Source organism: Salvia splendens, chromosome 13 (assembly GCF_004379255.2).
Source record: "Salvia splendens isolate huo1 chromosome 13, SspV2, whole genome shotgun sequence".
In the NCBI taxonomy this organism is placed as follows: domain Eukaryota; kingdom Viridiplantae; phylum Streptophyta; class Magnoliopsida; order Lamiales; family Lamiaceae; genus Salvia; species Salvia splendens.
Window position 1 is genome coordinate 5,112,723 of NC_056044.1, and position 26,933 is coordinate 5,139,655.

Sequence of the window (26,933 nt, forward strand, 5' to 3'; positions counted from 1 at the left end):
GCCGAACCGCCGGTTTTGAACCGCCGGTTCAGGTTCAATATATGCCGAACCTGAACCGGCCCTTCCGACCCTTCAACCCTTCTGCCGGTTCAACCCGCCGGTTCCGGGCCCGGTTCCGGTTCATGAACCGGCGGGCCCGAACCGGCGGTTAACCGCCGGGCCGGGTCGGTTTGTGCATGCCTAGGGCTGGAGTATAGTACCTACTCAATAACAAAACTTTCACCACTGGAAGGGAGTTAGAGCCATTTCATAGGGTTTAACAATCCATCGGGGTAGGACATATTACCAACGCTTGCCTATACTTTCTGTTTTTATTGTTTGTTTATGATGTACGTAAACGTTATAATAATGTATGAAAACGGTATAATAATGTACGTAAGAAGTAGTTTAATATCTTGCAACACGTTGAATCCACACCATTTTGGTTTAGCGATCCATGGGGCTAGGTTGTAGTACCCACACACAAAATGAAATCATCACCAAGGGTAGGGAGTTTGAATCATTCCCTTAGGGGTTTAACAATCCTTGGGCTAGGGTATAGTACCACCACATGCATTGAATTTCATTTTTTATGTGTATTTAGGATTTCGTACAGTAAATAATGTAAGAAAATTGGCTTTAATGTACATGCATCATACTAAAATGATGTACGTATGTAAGGATTTAATGTTTGGTGGGATTTGAATCCATACCTTTTGGGTTTAACAATCAATGGGGCTAAGTTGTAGTACCGACTCACAAAATAAAACCATCACCAAGGGTATGAAGTTTGAATCATTCCCCTAGGGTTTAACAATCCGTTAGGCTAGGGTATAGTACCACCACATGCATAAAATTTCACTTTCTAATGTGTTTTTTTATTTTTATACAGGAAATAATGTACAAATATAGTCTTATAATGTATATGTCTAACAGTGAATAATGTACGAATGTAGTAGTTTAATGTATATTTTTTCCGTCAATTTGTTTTCAGTCATTTTGATAATGTACATACTTATGGTTTTAATGTACAGTACATTAATGTAACAATTAACCTGAATAGTGTAACCTATTAAGTGTCAGAATACAACAGAAACTACTACACAAAACAATAAATAATTGAATCCTACAAGAACGGCTCTAACTCCTTGCCCTTAGTGAACGATGTGCTACTGGGTTGGTATTACACCTTAGCCCCATGGACTATTAAACCCTTAGAGAATGGATATAACTTTTGTTCCTCATCAAACAAATTATAGTCTACATTAAAATACAATTTTCGCACATTATAATCTACAACACAATAATAATGTAGCACATCATTTAACATCTTTAAAGCTTGTCGTTGCATTAATACAATGGGCATATCATCATCAAAGTCATCCTCGAATCGATTCTTGCACTCGTTGAACCTACTCAGGACCACATACAATGCAATATCAGTTAATGTACATCTATGGCTAAATAATGTAATAGAACATGATGTACAGATCTAGCTACATGATGTAACAGAACGTGATGCATAAAATTAGCATCAATTGATGTACTAATCTATCTAAATGATGTTTAAAGTCATGTACAAGTATGCATAAATAATGTAGCATTGTTTCCTACTGAAATAATGTACAAATACAACCCCTAAATGTAGCTTTTTAATCAAAATACTGCACAGAAACAATAATGTACATTTATCAAAGAATAATGTACTCCAATGATGTACAGATAAGCTACCATGAGTAATGTATACTAATTTCCAAACATGATGTATCACAACAACAGTAATATCAGCAGAAGCTATTCATGTACTAAAGTGTATACATCATTTCCCATAAAAACAATATTCACTAATAGTAGGAGTAAAGTTACTGATGTGGTTTGAAACAATGTATATTTATAAGGTAATAATGCAGTATCAAATGATGTACTAATGTGCAGACATGATGTAGCATAACAACATCATGTACAAAACTGTGTACATAATGTACCATAAATGTTTCGATAATGCAACAACAAAACAAACGATAATGAGTCCTACAATAATAATGTACTAAAACTTCGCCAAAATAAAGGTTAACCCACAAACTGCAAACAAACAATGTACTCTGCTACTACGAAGAAAGCATCAAATTTTGTTTAGCATGATGAACCTTTAACACAAAATAATGTACTCTATTCATGAACTAAACTGCATTGATGATGTAACATAAATGGGATTTTCTTAAATAATGCGTAAATGTTGTGGTATAATGTAGCATATGACATACAACAATGTACAGAATGAGGTTAACAATGTCTAAGCAATACTTTGAAACAAAAAAGTAGATTACTTGTCGTTTGACTAGCAGGCCTCTTCGACATGTTTCGATTGTTCACCATTTTGTAGGAAGTTCTTCAGAAACTGAATGAAATCAAAAAATCATTGTTGAATAAGCCAATGTACAAAAGGCAGCATACACCAAAAGGGGGAATCAAGAATGACCAATACTTGCATACCAAAAAACGACAAGGAGGAAGAAAATTGGAAGGAGAATTTCAGTGCAAAATCATTTGACAAAAGCTTCAATTTTAGAGCAAAAGCCCTCAACCAACGAAAAACCATAATCCACACAAACAAACTTAGAAATCAAATTTGATACCACATAATGTACTAAAACAGCAATTCCTCAAATATGAATCTACCGGAAATTGAGGCAAACTTAATGTTACGGCCTTACCTTTCACCCCGCAGTTGAAATCAGACGTTAATTGAAATGCTTCTGTCACCGAAACTGAATTTGTTGGGTATACATCGGGATTCCCTCGTCGAGATGGTCACCGATTCGCCGTGACAAAGGTCGTTGGTCGAGACGACGGCAGGTAGAAGCAGCTTTGGAAGGAGGCGGCGACTAGGGTTAGGGACGATTCCTACTGAGGGAGGAGAGAGGGTGGAAGTAATGGGGGGAGAGAGTGGGAGGGGAATGAAATGACTGGGAGTTGAAATCCCGTGAATGATCCAAATGCAGATGCTAATTAGAAACCGAACCGTCCAATAATGTTATACCAAATTTGCCCCGCGATGTACGAAACTAGTATGATAATGTACCGTCTAGGATTTAATCTAAACCATTAGATTAATGGATCCTAGGGTGTATATTAGTCCTTTGTTTTATACTAAGGTGTTAAAAGGAGGGTAATGCACCCCTGTACACATATAATAAAACCTTTCGTACATATACATATATATACTATAACGAACTATTCATATATACTTGTATATAATTATGATACATAATATCATAATATACTTATTTTAGAGGTAAGAGAGGAGGGTTATCAATACACCGGATTCTAATTCTTTAATCGAAACCGATCCATCACAGTATCGTCTTTAATATTAGAATCCTTAACATTTAACATGAACTCGATCCTTATAACTAAACCGATTGACACATAGGTCACATAAGAATACAAAATATTCTTGCAAAGATTTGTGTCGATGTGAATGCTGCTATGATTAAATTATCTTCTAATCCAACTAACTATTTATTTAATTTTCTCAGACTGTTCTGAAGAGGTAGAAAAAGCTGATGGCGCACTATTGAAAAGCTTCATTTTGGAGATGTAAATTTTTATTTGTAGTTAAAGACATTCTCTTGAACTGCAGATGCGGAAGGATTTTATTTTTATTTTAGGAAAACATCACAACCAAGTACGAGGATAAATAAGTAGGAATTGTCCAAAGTAGGTGTCTGTATTGTAGACACAGATGGTATAGTTTGACACAATTGAACTTGAAATATGAACACAGTTAAACAATCACATAAACAGTTAGAATGGAAATCTCATTAATTAATACATTGGGAATTACTGAATGAATTTTAGGAGATTACATCAGCCTCTAAAGGCTACATAAACAAACATCAAAATTTTCCCAGCAGAGTAATGAATATTTACAAAATTCATGAGCTAATCCAACACAGATAAATATGATCTTGACGAAAGTTGATGCCTTAAATATATATTTAAGCTTTTCAATTAAAAAACAATTGCACCTCCATAACTGACGAGGCTCTGTAGTTTCTTTTTCTCTCAACAAATACAGGATACAACTCAAGCACTTGCAACTGCTGCCTCTTCTTTATCATCTTCGTCTTCTTTATCATCTTTCCCTCGCTCTTCCTTAGCAAGCTCCTCCACCAATTGGCGTTGCCTTTCGGTCAAGTTTCTGATACAAGAATAACAAAGTGTCCGTTTGTAACGTCAAGTTTCTTGAATAATTCTCACACAGTCGACATAATAGTTCTAGTATGAAGTAACCATGAAACAATCCAATCTAAGAAATTGTGAGAACAGGACAAGTAGCAGCAAGAGTAATGGTAATAGAACTTTGGTCTAGTTTTGGGTACTTACGTTGGAATGCTAACTTTAAAGTGGACGTATTCATCTCCAAGGGAAAACGAGTTTCTTACTTTGATCCCTGCACAACACATTTGAGGAATGTTATTGCACATTTAAGAGTTCAGGAATGTAGAGATTCTGCGAGTTCAGGTGAAATTTTACCTTTTTTCTTCAAAACAACCTTCTGTCCAGGTTGAGTGCCAGGGCGTACCTACAGATGGTTACGAACAAAAACAGATAATCAAACTTCAGTAGAAGAGTGACAAGTACGGAAGATTAATTAATAGATTGTAGCACATCTCTCATACAAGAAACTACTGAACCCCAGACCATCCATCCGACCCAGACACATCAGAAGAGGAAAGACACGTGAAAAAATAAAATATGGAACCGAGTTGCTAGACTATGTTCCTTTTTTGTACTTTTTACTTTAAAAGGAAGTAAATTTAAACAAACCTTTACGACAACTTCTCCAGTCAGAGTTGGAACCCGAATCATTCCTCCCAAAATTGCCTGAAAATAGGAAACAAGATAAAGGATGCACTAATGAAAAAATAGACATCCAAACAACCATCAGCATTTCATTCCCAAACACAAACAAACTTAATCGAACAATATTTCCTGTTACAGTCATTTGTCTACCAACCCAGTTTGAAAAATATTATTAAACAATATTTTAAAGTGGCCCATTTGTCAGGTTAGAGCATGTAACCTCAAAGGAGTCAACATGCTCATCAGATAGGAAGGGGAAACAAGCATGAAATGGTTGCTGGAAGCAGCGAGAACAAAAAACTAAATTCAGTTTTTACTGGCTCTCTATCTTTAGAATGTTATGATTGCAGACCTAGCTTTCCATGAATATATTAGATAATGATCAGAAACCCAATATTTTTGTTTTAGCAGCTACTTATGTTCCACCTCATGTCTCTTACACCAATGAACAAGAACTATTCTTGTCATTGGCCAATCTAAACTTCATTGTAAGCTTGTTTATTAGATGATGTCAGACTCAAATTCCATTAGTAATACCTGAGTGATGCTCAATGTTGCATCAACATGGATATCGGCACCTTCTCTACGAAATACTGGGTCTTCTCTGACCTGTAAAATACATCCAGCATGACAACTGAGTGTAACTATCAATCAAATTTAAGCCACTTGAAACAAACACACCCATTATAGGGATATTTATGAATCTAATTATGTAACCTTGATCTTAACATAAAGATCGCCATGCTGATTTCCATCAGGATCCACTCCCCCATTTCTCGGCATCTTAATAGTCTCATCATGGCCCACCCCTGCATATGCATATCATGAACATACAGTACTCCATAACAGATCTTGCACAAAATTAATAAAGTTTTCAAACCATTTAATTCCGAAATCATTTTTGCTATTATTCCTTTAAACACTAACCGTCCACCACCAGTCCCTCCTCAAGTGTCATGACCCCTGAGAGTTCAATACATACACACACACACGCAAACATAGGGCTTGGTTCGAATAAAAAACTTTTTATAGTGAGAATATGAGAACTTATAAAGTAACTGCTTAACCTACACACACACACACACATAGGGCTTGGTTCGAATAAAAAACTTTTTATAGTGAGAATATGAGAACTTATAAAGTAACTGCTTAACCTATAAAATAACTGCACTAAACTCTACACTCAGCAAATACTGTGAATTACTTATAGGTCCTGCAGTTATTTTATAGATTCGGTATGCAAGAATTGTCACATTCTCACAAAAGTTTTTATTTGAACCACTTCCCCCTCCCACCACAAACACACACATAAGAAATTTCAGAGAAACAATGCAGCGAGGACTTATCATTTCAAGGAAAATGGTTCAAGTAGGGTTTAGGATTAAGGGATCCTATACGAGACCAAACATCAATAATTGATAAGAGTAGAGTAAATGGATGGAGTAAAATTATTACGAAGCTAACACATATCTTCCCTGCTACTAAAAAATATTTTCTTTTTCTTAAAAAAGTCTTTTGAGGTTGAGGTCGTCGAATGTTTTAATGTCAAAGTTTCCGGGAACTGCTGAAGTTGTTATAACACTCCCACAAACTAAGTAACCAAATAGAACATACAACAAGAACAAATTCTGTATCAACTGACCTGCCATGACATTCAACTTCACAGTTTTTGTGCCTCTGACTACCCGCCTACCCTTGCAAGACTTGCATAAGCTCTGTGACAACAGCAAAAAAGCATATTTATGGTAACCATCAGACCATAGTAAGTATTTTTGAATATCCAATTCAGAAAACTAACTAGTTTTACAAGCCACAAACTAATGCAAGAACTTCCTTTAACAAATTAATGTGTTGTCAAGCATTCCCTCTTTGGAGCAAAGCTACCAGAGCGTGCTTAATGCTTCATCAGCAATTACTTTAAAAGCATGAGTTTCTAACAATCAGTTTTCAGAAATAAATGCATGTTCAAAACTTTCGCATCCTAAAGATGCACGTAATGTGGCTAATAGAGCTTAATTATGCACCTAAAGTCTTTACTTCAATGTGCTTTGGTAACCAGCTTTCTTTAACAAGGATGAGTCTGATTCCTAGGAGGAGATTCCATGCTGATCAACCACTGATATTCCCCCCTACCACTCTTAAGTAGACGCAATTACCATTCAGTTAGCAATTAGTTTGTGATAGCTAACTTGAAAGTCATCTACTGATTTGTCTATTAACTGTCCACATGAAGATATTCAAGCAACCAGTAGCATATGCTGGAATGTAAAAACTACATACCGATACAATTTTTCCAGTTCCTCCACAGTTTGGACAAGTAGATTGTAGTGTTACATGCCCAGCTTGGGATACAACCTGTCAAGGAAAACCAATATGTAGGTTTACTCAATCCAACAAAGACTCATGCTATTTATCAGCCAAAAAAAAGTTGCACGCAACCTAGACAAGCGCAGGAGGTTGGGGAATGAGCTAAAAACTCCTAGTGGTGATATAAGGTACTCACCATGCCAGAACCTCTACAGCGTTTACAAGTTTGTGGCTTGGTCCCTGGAGGAACACCAGTTCCACCTAATAATGATCTACTGTTAGAATAATAGAAGAATTATCAGAGTAAATTGCATATTCCCTCAGGGTAATATTAAACCAAGTAACACATAAGTCCAGACAAAATAATAAATTAATACACACAGAAAGTGTATTGATTTTGAATAATTTTGGTTTGAGCCTTGAGGAAACATGTATTACAGTACCACAAGTATTGCAACCCAAATCCGTCATGATTGACATTGTTTTGGTGCAACCCTGGACGGCTTCCATAAAGGAAAGTTCAATCGTAGCCTGTAGTCAGTGTACAAAATTTGTGAGAACTAATCCATTGAGAATACAACATAAGCAATGGAAGCAACTCCTAACCTTCACGTCCTCGCCACCCATGTCACTATTGAAGATGTTGAAAATCTGATATCCAAACAAGGTATGCCGCAGTTAGTTAATAGTATTGAGAAGATGACACTAATACACATCCCCTAAGTCAACAATAATGTGTTAGTTCAGTGAGCCAATAGGCTAGGACGCTACTGCCAGTTTGATATGTGCCCATAGTTCTAATAACACATCAAGATATTAAAAATATATAGCCTAACACCCGACATAGCTAGCCATCACATCACAATACTACTAAATCAAAACTTGACGTAAACTCGGGCCTCATTCGATATTGTTCTCCATCCCCTATTCCTTTCCAATTTGTTCTCTCAAAATCTAACCAAAATAACATAATGTTCTCCGCTACACTTTCCATATACTAATACAGACATTCTCCAATAAATTTTCTCATTACATTTCCTCTTAAAACACAAATATAAGCACATGCAATTCTTTTTAAAAGACATATGTTGCCCACACTTATAGGGATGCTTAATCCACTTTTTGGTTCAGCGCATTAATATTCTATTACTCTTTATTACATTGCTATTTCTCTAAATTATCTTTCATTTTAATCATTTATAAGTTAACCCACTATGTTAGTAGAGGTGCAGTGGTGCACACATGCATATATTATTGACGAAGGGTAATTTAGTCTAGTAATAGTTTCAAACTAAACTTTGAAATGGGTGTCAAGCACTTCCATTCTCTTGGACTTTGATCTTTTAAGCAGATAGACATTATGTTAGTAAGCATATCTAATAACACGAATAAAATATTATGTAACATGCATATCTACTATCATTCTCTGATTCAAATGTGGCAAACAGACCTTAACTTCATGACCAGACACTTGGTTTGAGGCTAGAAAATGAAACTTTTTCAAATTAGTGAAGTAGCAAAAACAGACAAACTAAATGATAAAGATAATGAAGAACAAACTGTGTAAAGGCTCCACCAAAAATACATCTCCAATTAGAATGTCTCTTCCTTTCCCACCACAGCACCTTACAATAGTTACTAACATTCCTAAACAAGCTACTTTAACATTTTTGCATGTCAATATGGCATTAGCTACGACCTTTTCTAAACAAGCTACTTCACTGCATAGCATCAATCTATAAGTTTTGCCGCACACCCTCCCACTAGTTATTAGAAGGGTACTCATTAAACCGTTCATAAATATTCAATTGTTGTAACTATCAGCACCAGCAGGGAGTACAGATTTAACCTCACACTTACATCAGAGTTTTTGAATATATCATGGAAAGAATCTCCAAATGGATCAAACCCAGGACCTTCACCATTACCAGCATGTTCAAAAGCCTCATGCCCAAGCTGTTAACAAAAAGGTTATGGCAGAAAATTTAGATTGAGATAAGACTAGCATACATGATGCTTGCGGAAAACCAGGGAATCAAACAAAATCAACTTCCTTATATTAATCATAAGGTCAAATCGGACTATTTTTCCTACAGGTCCAGGTTTAACAATATCACTAGGCACTTTGAAATTCGTTCAGTTTATACGTTTCTCCACCTAGTTCATATTAAAGCTCTAGATTATATTCCCTAGAGCTCAAGTAGGATGTATTAATTGAAACAAAAAGAGCTTGCGATCACATATTTATGGCCTTTTCATAAATCATCCTCACAAGTCAAATAAACATGAAAGACGATCATTGTGATGTTCAGATGACGTTATGTATTTTTAAGAAGTACAATGACACTGTTAATTCAAGTGAAATTCCTTTTTCACCATGGTATAGCATGCATATGCATGATCTCAAAATACACAATTCAAATTCTTGGAACTATAAGCCGAGATGTACACCTGATCATATTGCTGCCGCTTTACTTCATCTTTCAAGACCTATGAAGAGTGGGACCGCATAACACAATTAAACACAGGAAAAAGTATATCATCGGGGAGTTAAGACTTTCACCATGGCAAAATCGTAACCCGATCACATACCTCATATGCTTTCTGAACTTCTTGGAACTTCTTTTCAGCTTCTGGATCATCCTTATTTGTATCTGGATGTAACTTCTTTGCAAGCTGCACGATCAAATAAATCGTATAGGTTGGGAACACTTGGACAGACAGTTTTTGGGATAAACATGACAGAACAATAGCATACCCCATAATAAGCTTTCTTGATTTCTGGAGCAGTTGCACTTTTACTAACTCCAAGTAAATCATAATAATCTCTAGACAATTGAGCTGACCAGAAAAGAACAATAGAACAACAAGAAGTAAGGGGGAAAGGAATATCGGTGAGCATTAAGCTTTTTGACAGTGAGCTGTGAGCACATGTATATGCGTATGTATAAACAAGATTCTAGTATATTTTTTCCTTTGTTCGGTTCACTTGCCATACATGTTACTATAGAATATCAACATCGTGTATATTCGAACGATTGTACAATGAACTTAATTGGCAACCCACATCACAAAATCCTAATCCCAAAAGCAAAGTAGAATAAGGAAAAAGAGAAAAACTACCAGTGCTGTGAATTGATCTCGCTGCACCCAAATTATTATTGAAAAATCGCAGCTTCAGCCAATAATTCTCGCTGCCCGCTGTATTTCATAGAAACAAAGAGCATCCGATTCACTTAATTCAAGGATGGAAGAAAAAAACAACAAAGCAATTGCTCATACAAATTTGAGGTACCATTTCCTAATTTGGAATTCGAAGGAACACTGGATTGATAGGACCGCGAGGTGCTGAAACTCCTGCACGCGCCATTCAAGATCGAATCACACAACTGCAACCATTTTAGAATAACACAGATATGAATTGTCGATGCGCTAAAGCAGCCGCGTAAATAAACGTATAGCTATAGTACATGTGAATGCGAGTAGCGGAGAAGAAAGCAAGAGAGAGAGCGGTGGGCGAGACGGTGGCCTTGGAATCGCGCCATTGCTTGATACTGCGAAACCGAAAAGAGATGTTCTGTAAATTCCCTAAAACCCTCGATAAACCCTAAACCTCTAAATTAAATAATTATATATTTATATGACTCGTTTCTTTTTACATAAGTTAAATCATTTAAGTGTTAACCCAAAAGTAAAAAAATGAATAAGATTGGAATATAAAGCACAATAGGACTAGATATGACATTAAAGTCTAAATAAATTGTTTAGATGGATACAAGTGAATACATGTAGCTATTTTTTGGCGATCCGTTTATATTACTCCCTCCGTCCCCTAATAGGAGTCGTTGTTTGACCGAGCACGAATTTTAAGAAATGTAAAGAAAAGTTGGTTGAAAAAATTAGTGGAATGTGGGACCCACTTTTTATATTGATTTTATAATAAAATGTGAGTTGCGTGAATTAGTGGAATGTGGGACCTACTACCATTTATGGTAAAAATGAAGAGTGACTCTTAATGAAGGACGGCCCAAAAAGGAAATTAGCGACTCTTATTCGGGGACGGAGGGAGTAATTCGTAATAGATATTCAATAATTTATTTTACACTGAAATAGTTAAATGCAAATTAAAATCTATAGAAGTACATGTACAAAAGAGAGAAATGAAATTCAATTTAAATTCTCATCAATTTTGATCAACTGCAGATGTGAACTACATGTAAATACCTACATTTCTGAATCAACTGCAGAGAAACACTCTCTCTAGATGCAAAATTCTCATAGCACACTTATTAAAACAACTTGCAAAATTCTCCAAATGTAGCCGTAAACTAATCACGCTTCAATGCAGAATGTATAACTCAATTGTAGTTGTAAAACTTAATTCAGACTGACCAAAACCTACACCTAACAAAAAAGAACCTAAATGCAGCCAGGCTCAGTTAGATATCTCGGCTTTCACTTTCCCTTTGGATTTTGTTTTCCGCTTCTTGGCGTCTAAAGCAGCCAATCCCGTGCCTAATCCAACCGGAGCCTGATCTTGCTGACCTGGCTTGGCTTCATGACCTAGCACTCCATTTGAGGATTCGTCAGATTCTTTCTTCCCTCCATTAGTGGCCTCGTTTACGGCAACCTCAGGAGGAGGAGGCGCTCCTGGGTTTATGATGTTAGAGGTTGGCAGTGAAGCCTGTGCAGGACTACCATGCCTACTTACTAAAAGAGCCTTTGCTGCTGCTTTCTTCTTCGCTCTTTCATCCAAACCCCTCGCACCATTTAAAGATTTCTTTCCAACAACACTAGTATTACTAGAACTCCCAGCAACTGCAGCTGCTTGAAATGCTTGTAATAGGTCTGGATGTGCCTGACATTACAGATAATGTCTCAGTATAATCATAATACATGCTTGTATGTATGTGCTCTCAATAATGCAAAAAAAACTGTTTTGCCCCAGAAAAAAAATTCTATAACTTGTTTTACTTCCTAAAATTCTGGTAGAAAATGGTCAAGATCCAAGAGATAACGACAGTTGCATAATATTTGCCTCAAGTTCAATAATAGGAATCTGATCTTTCTGAAAAAATTCAAAGTAAAAAGAATTCTCTCTCAAGATGATTCTTTTCATAGGAGGTTAGAAGTAAATTTCTCTTTAGACAAAGTGACAGTTATGAATACCTTAATCATATCAATAGCCTTCTGTGCAGAAGTTGGATCCAAAGCCTGTCCTTTCTGCTTTTGCGCATTAGCCTGTAATACAAAAAATATTTTATGTTATCTCGAAAGGTAAGGATGTCAATTTGGCTAATAAAAACAAATAAAGCAAATGACTTCCAGAATAAACTAGAATAGATCATTACTTGCAGTTCACGCATTTTGAAAGTATTCATCCAGTTCTGAGAGTCCTTCGTCCTAGAGTCGTCCTCACCAAGTTGTTTGAGAAGAATATCATATGTTTTCTTTTCGTGCTGCCATATAAAAGATCAAATAATATCAAGGAATGTTCTTACACTTCAACGCATCAAACAGTCATAGATATCAATCTTTGGCAGTCGGTACATACCTGGTGACAAAGCTTAAATGCTCCCATACAGTTGAATGCAATTGCCAAAGCATGATAACACACAGCAGTCTGAATATGTTCCTCTCCTAGCAGTCGTTCATTCTTTTTCAGCGCTTCTTGCAAGTATCTAAGGGCTGTATCCATTTTCCCGATATCTTGGTACATCATGGCGACATTTATGAATGTAGCAGCAACATCAGGGTGATCTGGTCCAGATGACAAACTTAAAAGAAGCAATGCCCGTGACATATGGCGCAATGCAAGCTCTGTTTGGTTCAGACCATGGTAAAAGAGAGCCATGTTCCCGTAACTGCAGAGACCACCATGTGAGCATGGATGACAGCAGATTAAGGGTGCATAAGAGCACCCCACCACTAGAGAAACTTCCAAAGATGATAATAATAGACACGCATGAAAACAAGACCCCACAAAATATGGAAATTTATTTTAGTCAATCTATATCAGTGTAAATCAATAAAGACTACAAGTCCAAATTTGGTCCCATACATTTGTCCAAAAACTTTTTGGTCCTATACATTAGGTGTGTTAAGCTTCTTGTCCTAAACAATATGTTTTGGTACGTATTTAACAGTTCTGTAAAAAATTAATGGTTAACCACGTTTTGACCTTATTGATGAGTTAAATATAGACCAAAACATATTGTCTAGGACCAAAAGCTAAGTAGCTAACATGCTTAAAATGTGTAAGACCAAATAGGTGTTTTGTGCAAATGTACGGAACCAATTTTGGACTTTAAAACACAGTTGATGGCTAATTTTTTATGAAACCATTAAATATGAACCAAAATTTATTGTGTAGTACCAAAAAGTTTTTTTGAGCAAATATATGGGACCAATTTTCGGACTTTAGTCATCAATAAAATACTACATTATGATGCATGAAATTAAGCCTAGATATCAAGTACGGACAATAAAACTAGAGCACAAAAAATACGATAGGAATAAGAGGAATGATTTGTGCCTGTGAGCAGTATCAGGGTGGCCTAATCCAAGGCAGCGTTCATTTATTATAAGTTCCTTGTGCTGTTGCAGTATCGCTCCAGCCATGTCTCCAGCGTGATACAAGACCATGGCTAAGTATCTGAAAACAAAGGTGTGCAGAAAATTAATTAACTTATAAAGTGACAAATCTGATGATTTGAAGTCAGCTATCAAGCCGTCCACCAGTACCACATTGAATAATAAGGAGAGGTAAAGCAATAATCACAAAATTAATATATAAGCAAGTATCAGTTAACTACCTGCAACAATTTGCAACTTCTCGATGCATTGGACCCGTCACCTGCAGTTTTGTATCTGAAATTGGTTATCCCTTCTAAGAAAGAACACTGAGAGATCATAGAAAGACTGATAATATATATCGGACCTGCTGAAGAATTGTGAAAGCCTCCGAAAATAGCACATATGCCTCGCTAAGCATTCCCTGACAAAGCAATGAAACATCATTAATATAATGAGAATAAATTCTTAATCAAAATTTGTGTAACAAAATTTGCAATATTCGGAGATTAAGTTAGCAAGCAATATGGTAATGGTCCCCACAGATAAGCATTAAACATCCATAATAGTATTCCAAGCAGTTAAAAAATGAATCATTGTACTAGCATACTTCCCAATCTATTTGAATTTGAGATTATTCTGAGTAAACACACTATTTCTAAAGGATTACTAAGCTCAACAGCAAAGATGGATGCATCTATGATTACATGGCAATTGAGATGCTATTAAACCCAATTGTCCATGTAAGAAATCTTAGTAGCATACCTCTGACAATTGAACTTTGCCCTTTTCAACCAGATCTTTGGCTTCTGAACTGATTGGAATAAAATATTTTACCACCGGTTGCATATTCAGTATATCTGAAACTTGGAAAGGTGTGGCAGCACCAAAATCATACTTGCGAGCAGTAATGGTCAATCCAACCTGATCACAGAGGTGAAATACGTAATGAATGCAAACAACCTACTACCAAAATGAACTTAATCCCAACAACACGTAAGGAAGCCAGAAATTACTTTTTTTATCGACTGAATGTCATATTATGCCATTAAGAGAAGACATGTGAATAGCAACTGAACAGAAATGGATATAATAGAAGATGAAATTCCTCCCAGCACATGCAATACCCTGATTATCATGGCTGCTTCCACATCTTAGACAGAATAATAAGAAAAGGCAGAGAACCTTCCAAATAGTCAGTCACCTAGATACCCACATTAACAATAGCAGTTCAAAAAAACCAGCAAATTAGAGTGCCTATTCATTTGTGCAATCATGGTAATATATTACAACACTAAGCTAAAATTACATGTAGGGAAACTATGTTGTCTTTTATGAAGGATGTTAAAGTTAGGTTTTCAGAGTTTACTCAATAAAAGATTACCTTTTGGCAAAGATTTCGTATTACTGAAAATTTCTTCACCTGGTTCCTTGCATCCTCCGGTAACTCAAACTGAAGACGATAGCGTGCAACAAAATAAAGACATATATTTACCAATAAAGAATATAAATGAAGTCAAATGATTTCACAAGAAACCTGGTACTTGAGTTTTGCAAATTCCTGAATGTCAGCCCATAAACTATCCGAGGTAAAGCTCAAAAACAAGGACTGCTTTTTTTTCATATAGTCTCCACTTTTTGACTTAGCTTGTGCTTTGGAAGATTTTCCTGAAGCATGATGAGCTGATTGACCCTGTAAATAAATATAGTATAAATGTCAACCTGGGACCAAATCGAATAGTAAAGATTCAGTTTGTTCAACATCAGAATGAAATTTCGACATGATGAGAGTGACATTCATCTTCCTCAGTTCATCTGTTTACAAAGATCTTTCTAAATCCAATGCAAGGATGTTTCTAGTGTTGTCAATTGAAACTATTATGAATCTATGAAATTGTACAACTAAAGCAGAAGACTAAAGAAGAAGAAAATGCACATGAAATCTGAGCTTGCCGACAAAGCAGAACATCAATGTAGAATAAAAAGAAAACAGTTCAACAAGATATTCAAAATAAAGCATTAAATCACATTTATACCTTTTTGTGGTTTTTGGTGTGTGTACTGTTTGCAACACCTTTGGCAGACACACCCTGAACTTTTCCAGCAAAACAGTTCAAATAATGTGACGCAGCATGCCCGATATCATGATCTGCTGTGTCTCTTAAAGCATCCTGCATATCAAAGTGGAAGGCAACTTAATGTAATGCCAGACAGAGTACACATAATATGGCAGATAGTTTCTTCTGACAATCTTGTAATAAAGCACTACAAAGAATGCCCATACTGCCACATAATCAAGTAGAGACACAAAAGAAACCACAAAACTAACTGTAAATACCACCTTAATAACATGCTTAGCAGATCTGACGATGACCTCATTGGAACAAAGATCCCACAAATGAGGCATATGCCTGGTCCCCTCAGCTACCTGCAACACCAATCAAAAGATAGCCTCATTGAGTAGACAAAGTGACACAGGTATAATAATAAATAGCCTTCTAAATCGGTACAAAAGAACATAAGATCCAGCTTCAGTTACAGAATATAAGGGGATGCAATATGAAAAAGGGATTATAATTCATTTTGAGTTTGGTCATACCCGTCCGATATACCGAACATTAATGCCATGTGCATGAAGTGCTTCTGTCAAAGTTTGTCCATCCATAGGTGAAACTTCAAGGGTGCAAAGATCATGTATGAATTTAGGCAAGGCAACATCTTTTAGATATAAACTTGCTTTTCGCACATTTTCTTCGTCTGCAGCTATCTCCTGGAATGGTGAAAATTTTAACAAAATACCAAATGTGCAGGGGATGGGGCAAGTTTGAAGGATCAAATAAGCTACCTCTGGATTCCCAGATAGCTTGAATTCAGTAAAGACATTAGGATTGAACAGAATCTCCTTGGTTGCATCTTTTCCATTGAAGTGACAACCACATTCGTCAATATTCTGCTTTTCACCATCTACGGCATCCTGTGACTAAAATGTGGTCAATAAGCGTAAACAAGCAAGCAAAACAGAGAGACGAACAGGCTGAGAGTAACTGGTACCAAAGCAGGTGTCAGCTATAAATATTTCATCATTTCATGTTATGCACGATATTCTAGTTTGTGACAGCAACAAGTGTGAACAGTTCAAATCCTAATAATTGTTGTAGTGGTCACCCCTTCTCAATTTGTTTGAAGTGGCAAATATCAGGGCCATCTTAGTCAACATAGGAAAAAGTGTTACTTCAAGAAAAATTAAACAGCCTAAACTAGTCTCCGTTAAGAAAAATAGTGACATCCAATATATTAATTTATTACATGACTCAATCCTTTATAATTTAGAGCAACAAAAACATATAGGATAAAAGAAAAACTCCAATATACACATTTGACAAAGGGCTTGTATTCATAATTTCAGGAAATTACAAATTTGTAAAAGTTTCCAGCTCCAACTTATGCAAGCATGTACTGCTGCAATAAAGGGCAAATTAGAAAAGTAAAAATCAATTACATTTTGTATTTATATCTTTAATTGCATAACACACCCTGGACATGCGATATACTGATATGAAATCAAACGCATGTGTGAAAAATGGATGTCGGGCCATTCCAATTCCTCTGGGTTTTGATAACTTAGGCAAAATATAATTACAAAGAATCTAAACAGATCTATTACCCCCTATCTAGACTAACAAACAAGATCTAAGGGCACACAAATATTCCCCACAGGATATATGGCTGCTTATCATGGTAGAAATGCTAAACTATGCTCATCCAGAATACGGGCAAGCAATGTCAATTTAGAGTAGATTAATACAACCAAAAAGAATATTGCCGGTGCATTAACATGCAAACAACCAACTTGGGACTAAATCAATTTCCACAGTTGAAGCACATCTTGTGAAAGCTATGATTCAGTCAGCATCTAGACGATATTTTTCAAAATGATCACCTGTAACTGTGAATCAGTTGTTGCTGATTCAGCATTTTCCTCCAATTTCACAGATTCGTCACCATTATCGGCACCCAAAGAATCAGAAGCAACAGGATTCTCTTCTTGCGATTCACACCCAGGGCTTGACTTCTCACCTGCCTCAGCCTTTTCATGCATAAAGGAAAGGATAGTATGAGAATATAGATTATTCAAAACCCTTTCAGCACTGATATAAGAGTGGAAAGTAAAGTCTTACATGGCAAAAAGCAGTTATAAGTTCAGGCCTCAAAATACAAAATCTGGAACCAGGTCCATTGTAGTTTGCATCACGGGGAGTGACCCTCATCAAATCCAGAAGGTAGTGCCTGGCATAGCACAATTTAAAACAGCATAAAATTTTAAGACAAAATAGATCAAAAGTTGCATGTTCACAGTAATTACTACTTGGAATAACAGCTCAAAGCAAGAGCCATAAGTAGGAAAATTTGCGTCTCCAGTTCTACAGGGAAGTAACACTTAACAAGGATCATAAATTGAGGTCGGGTGACACTTTTTACCTCTAACAAACTTATCTACTATTTCAACCAAGAAGGAAGCAGGAATGCAGGGTGATATATTTAAAGAATGTCTGCTTGAAAAAACCTCCATTACTAAATACAGAGTGATTTCTAGCAACATGAGAGGCCAAATAATAAAGAAGATATTCAACAAGACTGGTGAGAGAATTTGCAAAACAATCTGAATTCAGAGTTACCTGTCATCACTGCCAACAATGCCCTTACACTCAACTGGAGCAGCTAGCTTGACAGCATTACCAGACCCATCAAGTACAGTGTGTTCCTTCAGATGCAGTCGTTTAGAAGCTTCCAGAACCTGAAAAATGGTAAAGAAAATCAACCAATCAAATTAGAAGAATGTGGCACTTAAAAATGTAGTAAACATTAATTCCTTTTGAAAGATTAAGACATAATTCAAAGAAATCAAGCGCAGTTCACTGATAACAAGTCTAAGATGTGGTTGGAGGAACTACTGCCACAATGTCTATTAAAGCACCCACGAAAGGAAAGGTAACGCATCCAATCACCAGCAGGAAAATTTAATAGTCTTTTAATGTTAGGCATACTTTTTTCTCCAGCCTAGGGGCAAAAGATAAGTAAATAGAAGAGAAAGCGCACACGTGTAACTTGAGTGATTTTCTCAGAGCGTTCAAAAGTAACAAAATAGAAGTTTCTGGAGAAAGAGATGAAATATCTCTTTACCAAATATTTCTCATTTCTACCTTGGTATGAAAATCTTCACTCCAGCAAATTGTCTTGCCATTGTCAACAGAACCATATAGAAGGGAGTCTGATTTATCACCTTGGAGAATTCCGGGCAAAACACTCTGGCAAGAAGAGCAAAATTATATGCATTAAGTAAAAAAATCACAGTTAACTGACATTGCTGACACGAAGAATGTACCAGCTGATCCTTCAGTCTAACACATAAGATCAATCATACAAACGAAGGGGCATAATAATGACGTCACTATAATAAACCATACAGTAGAAAATCTTTAACACATTTAATAATAGAAGATTTAATTTTTTCCACCATCATCTTAGCAGAACAGAAACTTTACTCTGCTAATCGTCACATCCAAATCCAAAACTCAAATAATCCATGTATTCTGTTAGAAAATAGGTCTTAGCACCACACCTGTGCTACCACCCTGTGACCTCTGTAATCAATAATGGCCATAGCAAGACTGTATAACCCAGGAACATTAGCTTCCTGGAAGGCCTTTGTGCCTTTTAAATCATTATTAGCACTTGCATATGTGGCTTGCTCACTTTCAGCCAAAGGAGTCTCTGCAGGCACATCAGGGGATGCCTCAGTGCCATTTACAGTTCCTGCATGTGGAACAGATCCACCCACAGTTGATTCACTCAATGCTGCTTGTGATAGAATCTCTTCATTTTTATCAGAATAAGTCTGACATTGGGCTGTGCTTTCAGCTTTACGGAGCTCTTCTGACGGCCGCCTTTGGGCCAACTCCTCAAGGTCCGCATCAATAGCAAAACTGAAGAATATGTTGTTGTGTACATACCTGAAAACCAATATAAACCAAACATTAGATTAACACAACTATAGACTAAGACATTACTAAGAAGTTGCAAGAGAGATAATTTCAAAAATATGGTGGACTGGGGCATTGTGGCTTCAGTTACGAAGGCGGAGGAGGAGTTCACTACTTATAGGTAGAGGAAAAATACAGCAAGCAAACACAAGAAGGATAATGCATACAGTTAAGTGTCCCATTGATACCTAAACAGCTAAACTTCGAGTGTTCATTTGGTGATTTTGGTCACATTATCAATGAAAACAATAGTAAATGTCAATGATTAGCCACAAAGCCCAGAGAAGTAGATGGCATATCCAAAAGTAAATCTAGAAGAACAGGCGGCATAAGTTCGCAAAAAAGTAAAACATATGTCAATGAAATTGAAACATTGAAAAAATCAATATTTATCGGCTTACTGACATATGAAAGCATTCCGGATCTGTTGGATTAATAGGTGGAATGCATCTGCTAATCACTCCAATAGCACCGCTAGTTGCCGCATCAACAAAATCAGAAGTAACTTTGTAAAGAGCTCTATCTCTCAGGATCCTGCAATATAAGCATAACAAGTACAAAAATATTATATGATGAGTTTACACTGAGGATACTATGACTGGCAATAGATGTATAAACTATAAAGATATAAAAGGTATACCTCTCCTGATGGGTTGCATGGGGGAACTCCCGGCAAGCCTGCAGCTCTTCATTCCAATCTCTCTGCATGCCGATCAACTCACTTCCAAAAGAAAGTGTCAGAGAGTTTTCTGCTCTGGCTGCATCACGTTTGTGTTCTGAATACAAAATCATCCATGAGCAGTTATCAGATATAATAGAAATAGGGATGGAAAAAAAATAGGGAAAGAAGGAATTAAGGAATACAAAAGATTTGAAGATTGACAAACTGTTAAATCCTGAGGAAGACAGCTACGTTAGGGATATATACAAATTGAATAAAAGAATTGGACTAAATGTAGCACCTCACAAATGCAAGCATATGATGATGACTAAATGCTACTTATGTGATATATTTTTATACATTGTGGTAAGGTATCACTTGTACTAACCAGGGACAGGATACAGGCCAAGCCATGTATGTGGTGGCAACAGATAGGGATGGAAAAAAAAATAGGGAAAGAAGGAATTAAGGAATACAAAAGATTTGAAGATTGACAAACTGTTCAATCCTGAGGAAGACAGCTACGTTAGGGATATATACAAATTGAATAAAAGAATTGGACTAAATGTAACACCTCACAAATGCAAGCATATGATGATGACTAAATGCTACTTATGTGATATATTTTTATACATTGTGGTAAGGTATCACTTGTACTAACCAGGGACAGGATACAGGCCAAGCCATGTATGTGGTGGCAACAGAGACTGAACATTCTCAAAGGGATGTGCCAAGGCCTTTCTCTCCAAGATTTCACGGAAAGCTTCAGAACAAAAGACAACATGAGTGATTTATAACAACAAAGATGATTCTTACATTTGTGAGCAAAAATAGTAAGCTTGTTGGATACCATATATACTTGTTACCTTTTTTGAACTTAGGACTAATCTTTTGCAAAAGACCAACAAGGGTTGTAGCTTCTGAAGCAGCTCTGTTTGGCCTTGAGTCAAGAATATTCTCAGCGCTGGAGTTAACATAGAAACTTTTTGTTGTTCCTGTAATGCAATATTTATTTCCTTCCAGTATCACCACGTCCAAATAAATCAAGTCTCCAGAAAGCCTGATAATCAGATATAGAAATTAGGAACAAAAAACTTCAACCAACATATAAAGCAAAACAATGAAGATACAGAATATCAAGTCATAAATATATGAAAATGATGAGTTAAACAACCTTCTGTAGCTTGGAGGTGGATTAAATGAAGAGAAAACAATACTTTCAACACATTTGATCTCTTTGGAAGGAGATGACAGCAAACTAGTAAGTGAACTGGTAACGTTCTCCATAAAATCCAAATTATCAAGTTCTGGCACTTCAGCTTTCACAGTATCTATACTTAGAAATAGGTGAAAGAAGTTACAAGTCTGGTCCAAAGCAAAATTCACATTTACATAAAATATAATTCAACTAGATAAAAGAAAAGAGGTCTATATCTTGAAACAAATACAAACCTGCTTTATTATTAGCTGTGTTTCGACCTGTTTCATGTTGTAGTGCAAGTGTTGTCGATAACGAAGAATGTAAGGTCAAAAGAGAAAGTAGGTCTCTTGTTCGATGAACATGAGCTCTGATGGATCGATCATCATATAATGCTACAGAGGGAAAGGCACAAACACACATGCACGTCAAGAATTAGTCTCACTAATTGAGTATCTGCTTGCAACAACTGACTAGAGTGTGTTAAACATACCAGCAACCATTTCCAAGAAGCAGCTCCCGGAAGTAATATCAGCAACCTCGGAGATCTCGTTGTAATCTTCTAGATGGTGAACAGAACCTTCCTTTGTGTGCAGTAACAAGTCATAGCAAGTCATAAAACATGTCTCTGGGGCATCAAGAAGAAACTGCCTTACATCCATTACAGAATCTCCAGGGCTTAACTGCAAAAGCCCATTGACCGAATCAATGATACCGATATTCAAATAAGAGAACAAAGTAGAAATAAATCTTCATATCAGATGATCATCGAGTAGGAATCAACACATAATATAATATCCCAGTGGTGCTGCATAGAACGCAAACTAGATCTCTAAACCATATCCAAATATCTTTTGAATTGGCAATCTCAGCTTACCTGCAGCTCCAGCTTCTCTCCTCCTTGTGTTTTCACAGGAACAGGATATAGGTGAACCTCATCTGCAATTGAAGGAAAAATAATCATTTAGCATAAACTGCCACGTAGATTCGTGAAATGTAAGTCCATGTGTATTCTTCGTGTTTGCACTTGTGCAATTTGCAGAATCGAGATTACCATTCAGGTGCATTCTCAATCTAGAGAAGAAAATCATAAGTCAATCTAAAGAATAAAAATCATAAGGAACCAACCAATTCAACAGACAGTTCTACCAAGCCAATTAGAGGTATAAATGCCATTGTCTAATTTTAGAAAAAATACCAAAAAAACATATGCAAAAGACCATCAATAAAGAAAATATATGAATGAGAAAAGACTCAGGATACAGTCAATTCTATGCCATAAGAAAAACAGAAAAAAGGAACAGAAACAAAAACTGCTAGCCTTTCCTCAGCAAGGTTATACTTCTAGGGTTAGTTCAACAGATACTCACACCTTATAAACATGGTATACTACTTACAGGAATATTCTATTTTACTACTAAAGTACTAAATCAAATTGAGACTTCCAAGCTCAGAAACTCAGTAGCAGTCAGCAGAGGCTAAGAGAAAAGAGGGTGGTCATTTTGGGATTTTACACACTAGAATATCATTTAGTACTTACATTATCAAAATCACAGCATAAATCACGTTGCCAAGACCAGCATAATTTAGTAGTAGAACAAACTGCTCCACATAGATGCCACTAAAGGTGCAGAAACAATGTATAGTTAAATCTGAGCATAGATCATAATCAGAGCCATGCTGCAACTTTCCAGTTCATATATTTTGGGCAGCTGTCTGATAGACCATCAGGAAATATTTGGGTTTAATTCAATTTCAAACTGCTGGGAAGTAATTAAAGAGCTGAAATTTCAATGAGGTTGTGTAGAAAGATTTCTCTGAGATTCTTTTTATCGGCATTACTACTTAAGGAGGACAGAAAGATTTCTCTAAGATTCTTTTTTATGGCATTATTGTTGAAAAAAGAGGAAGTGAAACTACAGATAACAACTGATGACTTAAAACACAGAATGAGGGTGGTCCCACCTTGCTTCGTTTGATGCTGCTCTGATGTGTTATCCTGTTCCTTCACCTCCGGCTTTGTTTCTAATGATTCACTCAAGCTTTTATCTCCATTGGCCTCTGAAGCAGGGGAGCTACCATTTATGGGAGCACCCGAAGAGATGGGCGGTTCTGATGGATTCTCAGCACTCTGCTGCAACCCTTTACAGTTCTTTCCCCTATTCGACTTTCCCGCCATCTTTGACCCTTACATCAGGAAATAAACACTAGTATTAGGAAAAGTAAACGCTAAGCTCACATGTAAGTTGTAACAGCAACTTATGAGATTCCCAATGAAAACAAACACATGTAACATGTATACAGATGACTAAACTACCAAAGGACAAAAAAATTGGGTTTTTCTTCTACAGCCTAATGTTATTATTCATGGCCTTGCTCGTCCATGCATACCGCACAACACAAGATGCATTCAAACATTACAAAAATGGGCAAATTTCACAGTCAAAGCACAAAGGAAACAGAATAATTCTCAATGATGTCCGCGGCAACGGCATATATGATCCACAAGCGATAAAAATAGACCATTTTGAGAAGATTGCAGAATCGAATAGATGAAATACAAATAATAATACGGACAAAAAAAGGTAAAAAGCATGTGTAACTCCAAGCTGAAGATAGCAAACCACAAACCTCAATCCAAATCCAAACATCAAAAAATTTAATGCAAATCAATAAAGCACTAATAATTATATACGGATAAAAAGATTTGTAGTTGGAGATTTACAGATAGTAACTAGTGAGTAATCTATATTGCATTGAATAGGAGTATTACCAATCCAAGAAGGGGGGAGAATCGAAAGCTCAATGGATTGACAAAACCAGTAAACAGTGAGTTGATGGCAGAGGGTTTTGGCTGGTGGCTGAGGTTTAACCTTTATGAAATTAGGGAAATGAAATGTAGCGAGTGTATGTGAGAGACGGCGGATTCTAATTTCTTAACAAATTTATAATTTATTTGTTTTGATTTTTCCCAATCATGTGCAATATGCATAGATATAATTCATTGATTGTAGTGTTAGGTTGACCCATAGAATTTCCAGCTTTCCTTTTTAAATTGGTTTTTCTTTTATATAATGATATTAAGTTTATATTTCAAAGTACTATAATAATGGTCATTTGTGATTTCGTACTATTGTAGAGATGTTAATCGAGTCAGCCCATCAAGTCTCAGGTCACTGAATTCGAGTTTCAAGTTTATTAGGTGTGGATTAATTGAATCGAAACTTTATTGGGTTAGACATTTTCAACGCTAACACTAAACATTCATGTTTCAAACTAACGATAAAATTAATATGTGATTTATCCAATTCATAATGATAGTAATTATTTATGTTTATATTTAATGTCATATATATTGAGAGAATTTTGAAATGTATACCTAAACTCAGTTACATGATTAAATGTACTAGTGTAAAAAATAATGAAGTTTGATGATAAAATATAAAGGTAGGCAGAGGCATTCAAAGATATTTAGGAAGAAGTTATGACGATAAGAATCCTTTTCTAGCTCCATCAAAAAGCTACTCCATTTTCTGTTTTTCAATTTGATATCAAAGGTGTATCTATCTAACGACCGGTAAGTTAGCAGTCCTTTTAGCTTAACAGCAATATCTTTTCTGTCCTATCGCCTTCTTGCCCTCCTGCGCCTCGATTCTGTTTTCATCCATTTCTTCCTTGATACTAGCCTGCTCTTCGGCTTCAACTTCAGCTCGGGCGAGAACTTGTAGTTTGGATCCCGCATTTTAGCTTGGATGTCCTTGAAAAATTCCATGTTTAACTTCTTAGGCCCACCTTGCCTAAGCTCTTCATATTCTGGTCCTGAGATGATGTTCTGAAACGCTCCAACGAGAATGTCCAAATCACTCATGACCTCCCACACATTGGTATATCGCCCATCGGGACCTTTCTTAAGCTTCTTGAGAGCATTCTGCACAGCTTGCTTTCTAGCTAGCTTACCAGGGGGCAACTCCTCCTCCTCCTCTTTCAACGCCTGGGAAAGTGTTCGATACTTGGGTTTCTCATCAAACTCAAACAAATGATCAATGTATTGATCACTTCTCTCATTGGGGAAGGGCTCCGTAGGCACATCATCTTCATCATCTCCTTCATCACCAGTCCAAAGGCTTTTCTCCTCCTCATCACTATCTGACCAAATACTGCGGAGTTCATCACTGTCATCAGCATCAATGCGATCAGACCGCTCCTTTGCCCGCTGCTTCGCCTTTTTTATCTCTTTCTTTAGCTGGATATGATCGTCCCTTTCGTTATCGCTCTCGTCTTCGCTACCTGTCCAGAGATGATCCTCATCATCCTCCATTTTCTTGGCCCACTCCTTCCTGAACTCGGCAGCTTTCGGAACTTTGCCTCCGAAAAGATCATAACTCGGGCGCCTATCACGGGCGTATGAGCGAGAAACTGAAAATGCAAGAGAGCATTTTAGAAGACATGAATTCGCAATCTGCATTTATCTATTCTATACTGTATTAAATCACTATTTTAAACATTAACTATATAGATAGTATGTGGCAATTCGTCAGTTTGAATAATACTAAAAGTGAAGCTGGAAAAATACATGGAAATTTTGGTTGAGTAATTTCGACAAACACGTAGCGCGAGTGATTAGATGAGCGATAAAAAGTCAGCCTAACCTTGAAACATGGGATGATAAAGGCCAAGAAATCTGACGAGGGCAGCATCTGGCAAGCAGAGCAATTTAGCGGCGGAGAGGGGAGTGTGGAATTGGGGTTTTGCGGCGGTGAAAAGAAGCGGCAGACGGGAACACACCATCCAAGTCCAACCCATTTCTGTATTTCTGCAACTTCAAGAATTACTAATTGCGTTTATATTTTTGGCAAACCCTTTTTTTTGTTCTCGAGTTGTGAAATTAAATTCACTTGCATAGCTTCTTCATTTCACTACTTAACAAATCCTAGAAATGAATCTCAGTAATTATATAAGGTTATAGATTAGTACAATTTATAAAATTCAATACGTAAAAACAACTACTACTATTATTAAAAAGTTAATATACCTTTATAGTTTATTTTGAACTAAGTTTGATAAACTCGGACCACTCTCACAGTCTCATCAAGCAGTTTCATACTTTCATTGGCGATTTTAATATTATGATGGAGCAAAATGTATACACTAAGATTATATTTTATGCAATGAAAAAGTAATAAAATGTTGTCATTATTAATTCATAAAAAAAAAATAAAAATATTTATTAATAACTATCATCCAACCGAGAAATTTCGGAATATATGGTTGTTACTTGCACCTTCAATAAATAAAAGGACCAAGG

General features: G+C 36.4%; 3 protein-coding genes and 1 long non-coding RNA gene across 7 annotated transcripts; all 4 read right to left on the minus strand.

The window, feature by feature from the left end:
• Window positions 1-1,017: 1,017 nt before the first annotated feature.
• LOC121760224 lies at window positions 1,018-2,967 on the minus strand. Its single transcript, XR_006041841.1, has 3 exons — window positions 2,694-2,967; window positions 2,307-2,377; window positions 1,018-1,391 (listed from the first exon to the last, which is right to left on the minus strand). It is a non-coding gene; the product is annotated as an uncharacterized LOC121760224 (long non-coding RNA).
• An 812-nt stretch (window positions 2,968-3,779) lies between these two features.
• LOC121761510 (chaperone protein dnaJ GFA2, mitochondrial-like) lies at window positions 3,780-11,045 on the minus strand. 2 transcript variants are annotated; one of them, XM_042157153.1, is made up of 18 exons: window positions 10,626-11,045; window positions 10,451-10,512; window positions 10,279-10,356; window positions 9,914-9,996; window positions 9,748-9,831; window positions 9,607-9,645; window positions 9,016-9,111; window positions 7,762-7,806; window positions 7,599-7,686; window positions 7,352-7,416; window positions 7,129-7,203; window positions 6,491-6,563; window positions 5,566-5,657; window positions 5,386-5,457; window positions 4,813-4,869; window positions 4,519-4,567; window positions 4,369-4,435; window positions 3,780-4,183 (listed from the first exon to the last, which is right to left on the minus strand). In XM_042157153.1, coding segments are annotated over exons 1-18 (1,242 nt in total). In that variant the 5' UTR covers window positions 10,628-11,045; the 3' UTR covers window positions 3,780-4,068. The 2 variants fall into 2 exon arrangements, with proteins under 2 accessions (XP_042013087.1, XP_042013086.1); XM_042157152.1 differs by having other exon boundaries at window positions 10,451-10,544.
• Window positions 11,046-11,301: 256 nt separating this feature from the next.
• On the minus strand, window positions 11,302-24,562 carry LOC121761975 (clustered mitochondria protein-like). Of its 2 annotated transcripts, none has more exons than XM_042157692.1 (29): window positions 24,402-24,562; window positions 23,594-23,815; window positions 22,506-22,567; window positions 22,122-22,311; window positions 21,883-22,023; window positions 21,605-21,761; window positions 21,297-21,490; window positions 21,092-21,193; window positions 20,410-20,545; window positions 20,175-20,303; window positions 19,349-19,739; window positions 18,930-19,034; window positions 18,405-18,523; window positions 17,907-18,015; window positions 17,669-17,815; window positions 16,574-16,708; window positions 16,328-16,498; window positions 16,070-16,156; window positions 15,765-15,899; window positions 15,266-15,421; window positions 15,113-15,181; window positions 14,494-14,652; window positions 14,096-14,152; window positions 13,971-14,011; window positions 13,691-13,810; window positions 12,710-13,019; window positions 12,507-12,614; window positions 12,325-12,396; window positions 11,302-12,013 (listed from the first exon to the last, which is right to left on the minus strand). In XM_042157692.1, exons 2-29 carry the CDS (start codon window positions 23,805-23,807, stop codon window positions 11,591-11,593), a joined length of 4,239 nt encoding a protein of 1,412 aa, XP_042013626.1. In that variant the 5' UTR covers window positions 23,808-23,815; window positions 24,402-24,562; the 3' UTR covers window positions 11,302-11,590. The 2 variants fall into 2 exon arrangements, with proteins under 2 accessions (XP_042013626.1, XP_042013627.1); XM_042157693.1 differs by having other exon boundaries at window positions 16,574-16,702; window positions 24,402-24,561.
• Window positions 24,563-25,063: 501 nt separating this feature from the next.
• On the minus strand, window positions 25,064-26,689 carry LOC121761052 (nucleolin-like). Of its 2 annotated transcripts, XM_042156637.1 has the most exons (3): window positions 26,661-26,689; window positions 26,278-26,441; window positions 25,064-26,044 (listed from the first exon to the last, which is right to left on the minus strand). In XM_042156637.1, the coding sequence occupies exons 2-3, from the start codon at window positions 26,429-26,431 to the stop codon at window positions 25,251-25,253; spliced, it is 948 nt and encodes a 315-aa protein (XP_042012571.1). In that variant the 5' UTR covers window positions 26,432-26,441; window positions 26,661-26,689; the 3' UTR covers window positions 25,064-25,250. The 2 variants fall into 2 exon arrangements, with proteins under 2 accessions (XP_042012571.1, XP_042012569.1); XM_042156635.1 differs by lacking the exon at window positions 26,661-26,689 and having other exon boundaries at window positions 26,278-26,605.
• Between the last annotated feature and the right edge of the window lie 244 nt (window positions 26,690-26,933).

Excerpts from the sequence above, each read along its gene's own strand:
- LOC121761510 (XM_042157152.1), bottom strand. The coding sequence starts at position 10,700 with ATGGCGCGATTCCAAGGCCACCGTCTCGCCCACCGCTCTCTCTCTTGC. Across the intron at positions 7,204-7,351 it reads GCTGTAGAGGTTCTGGCATG|GTTGTATCCCAAGCTGGGCA; the intron begins GTGAGTACCTTA and ends TTTCCTTGACAG. Across the intron at positions 5,458-5,565 it reads ATCTTTATGTTAAGATCAAG|GTCAGAGAAGACCCAGTATT; the intron begins GTTACATAATTA and ends TGTATTTTACAG.
- LOC121761975 (XM_042157692.1), bottom strand. The coding sequence starts at position 23,807 with ATGGCGGGAAAGTCGAATAGGGGAAAGAACTGTAAAGGGTTGCAGCAG. Across the intron at positions 16,499-16,573 it reads AGCTATCTGGGAATCCAGAG|GAGATAGCTGCAGACGAAGA; the intron begins GTAGCTTATTTG and ends TCACCATTCCAG. Across the intron at positions 14,012-14,095 it reads CTTTCACAATTCTTCAGCAG|GTGACGGGTCCAATGCATCG; the intron begins GTCCGATATATA and ends ACAAAACTGCAG.
- LOC121761052 (XM_042156637.1), bottom strand. The coding sequence starts at position 26,431 with ATGGGTTGGACTTGGATGGTGTGTTCCCGTCTGCCGCTTCTTTTCACC. Across the intron at positions 26,045-26,277 it reads TTATCATCCCATGTTTCAAG|TTTCTCGCTCATACGCCCGT; the intron begins GTTAGGCTGACT and ends TTGCATTTTCAG.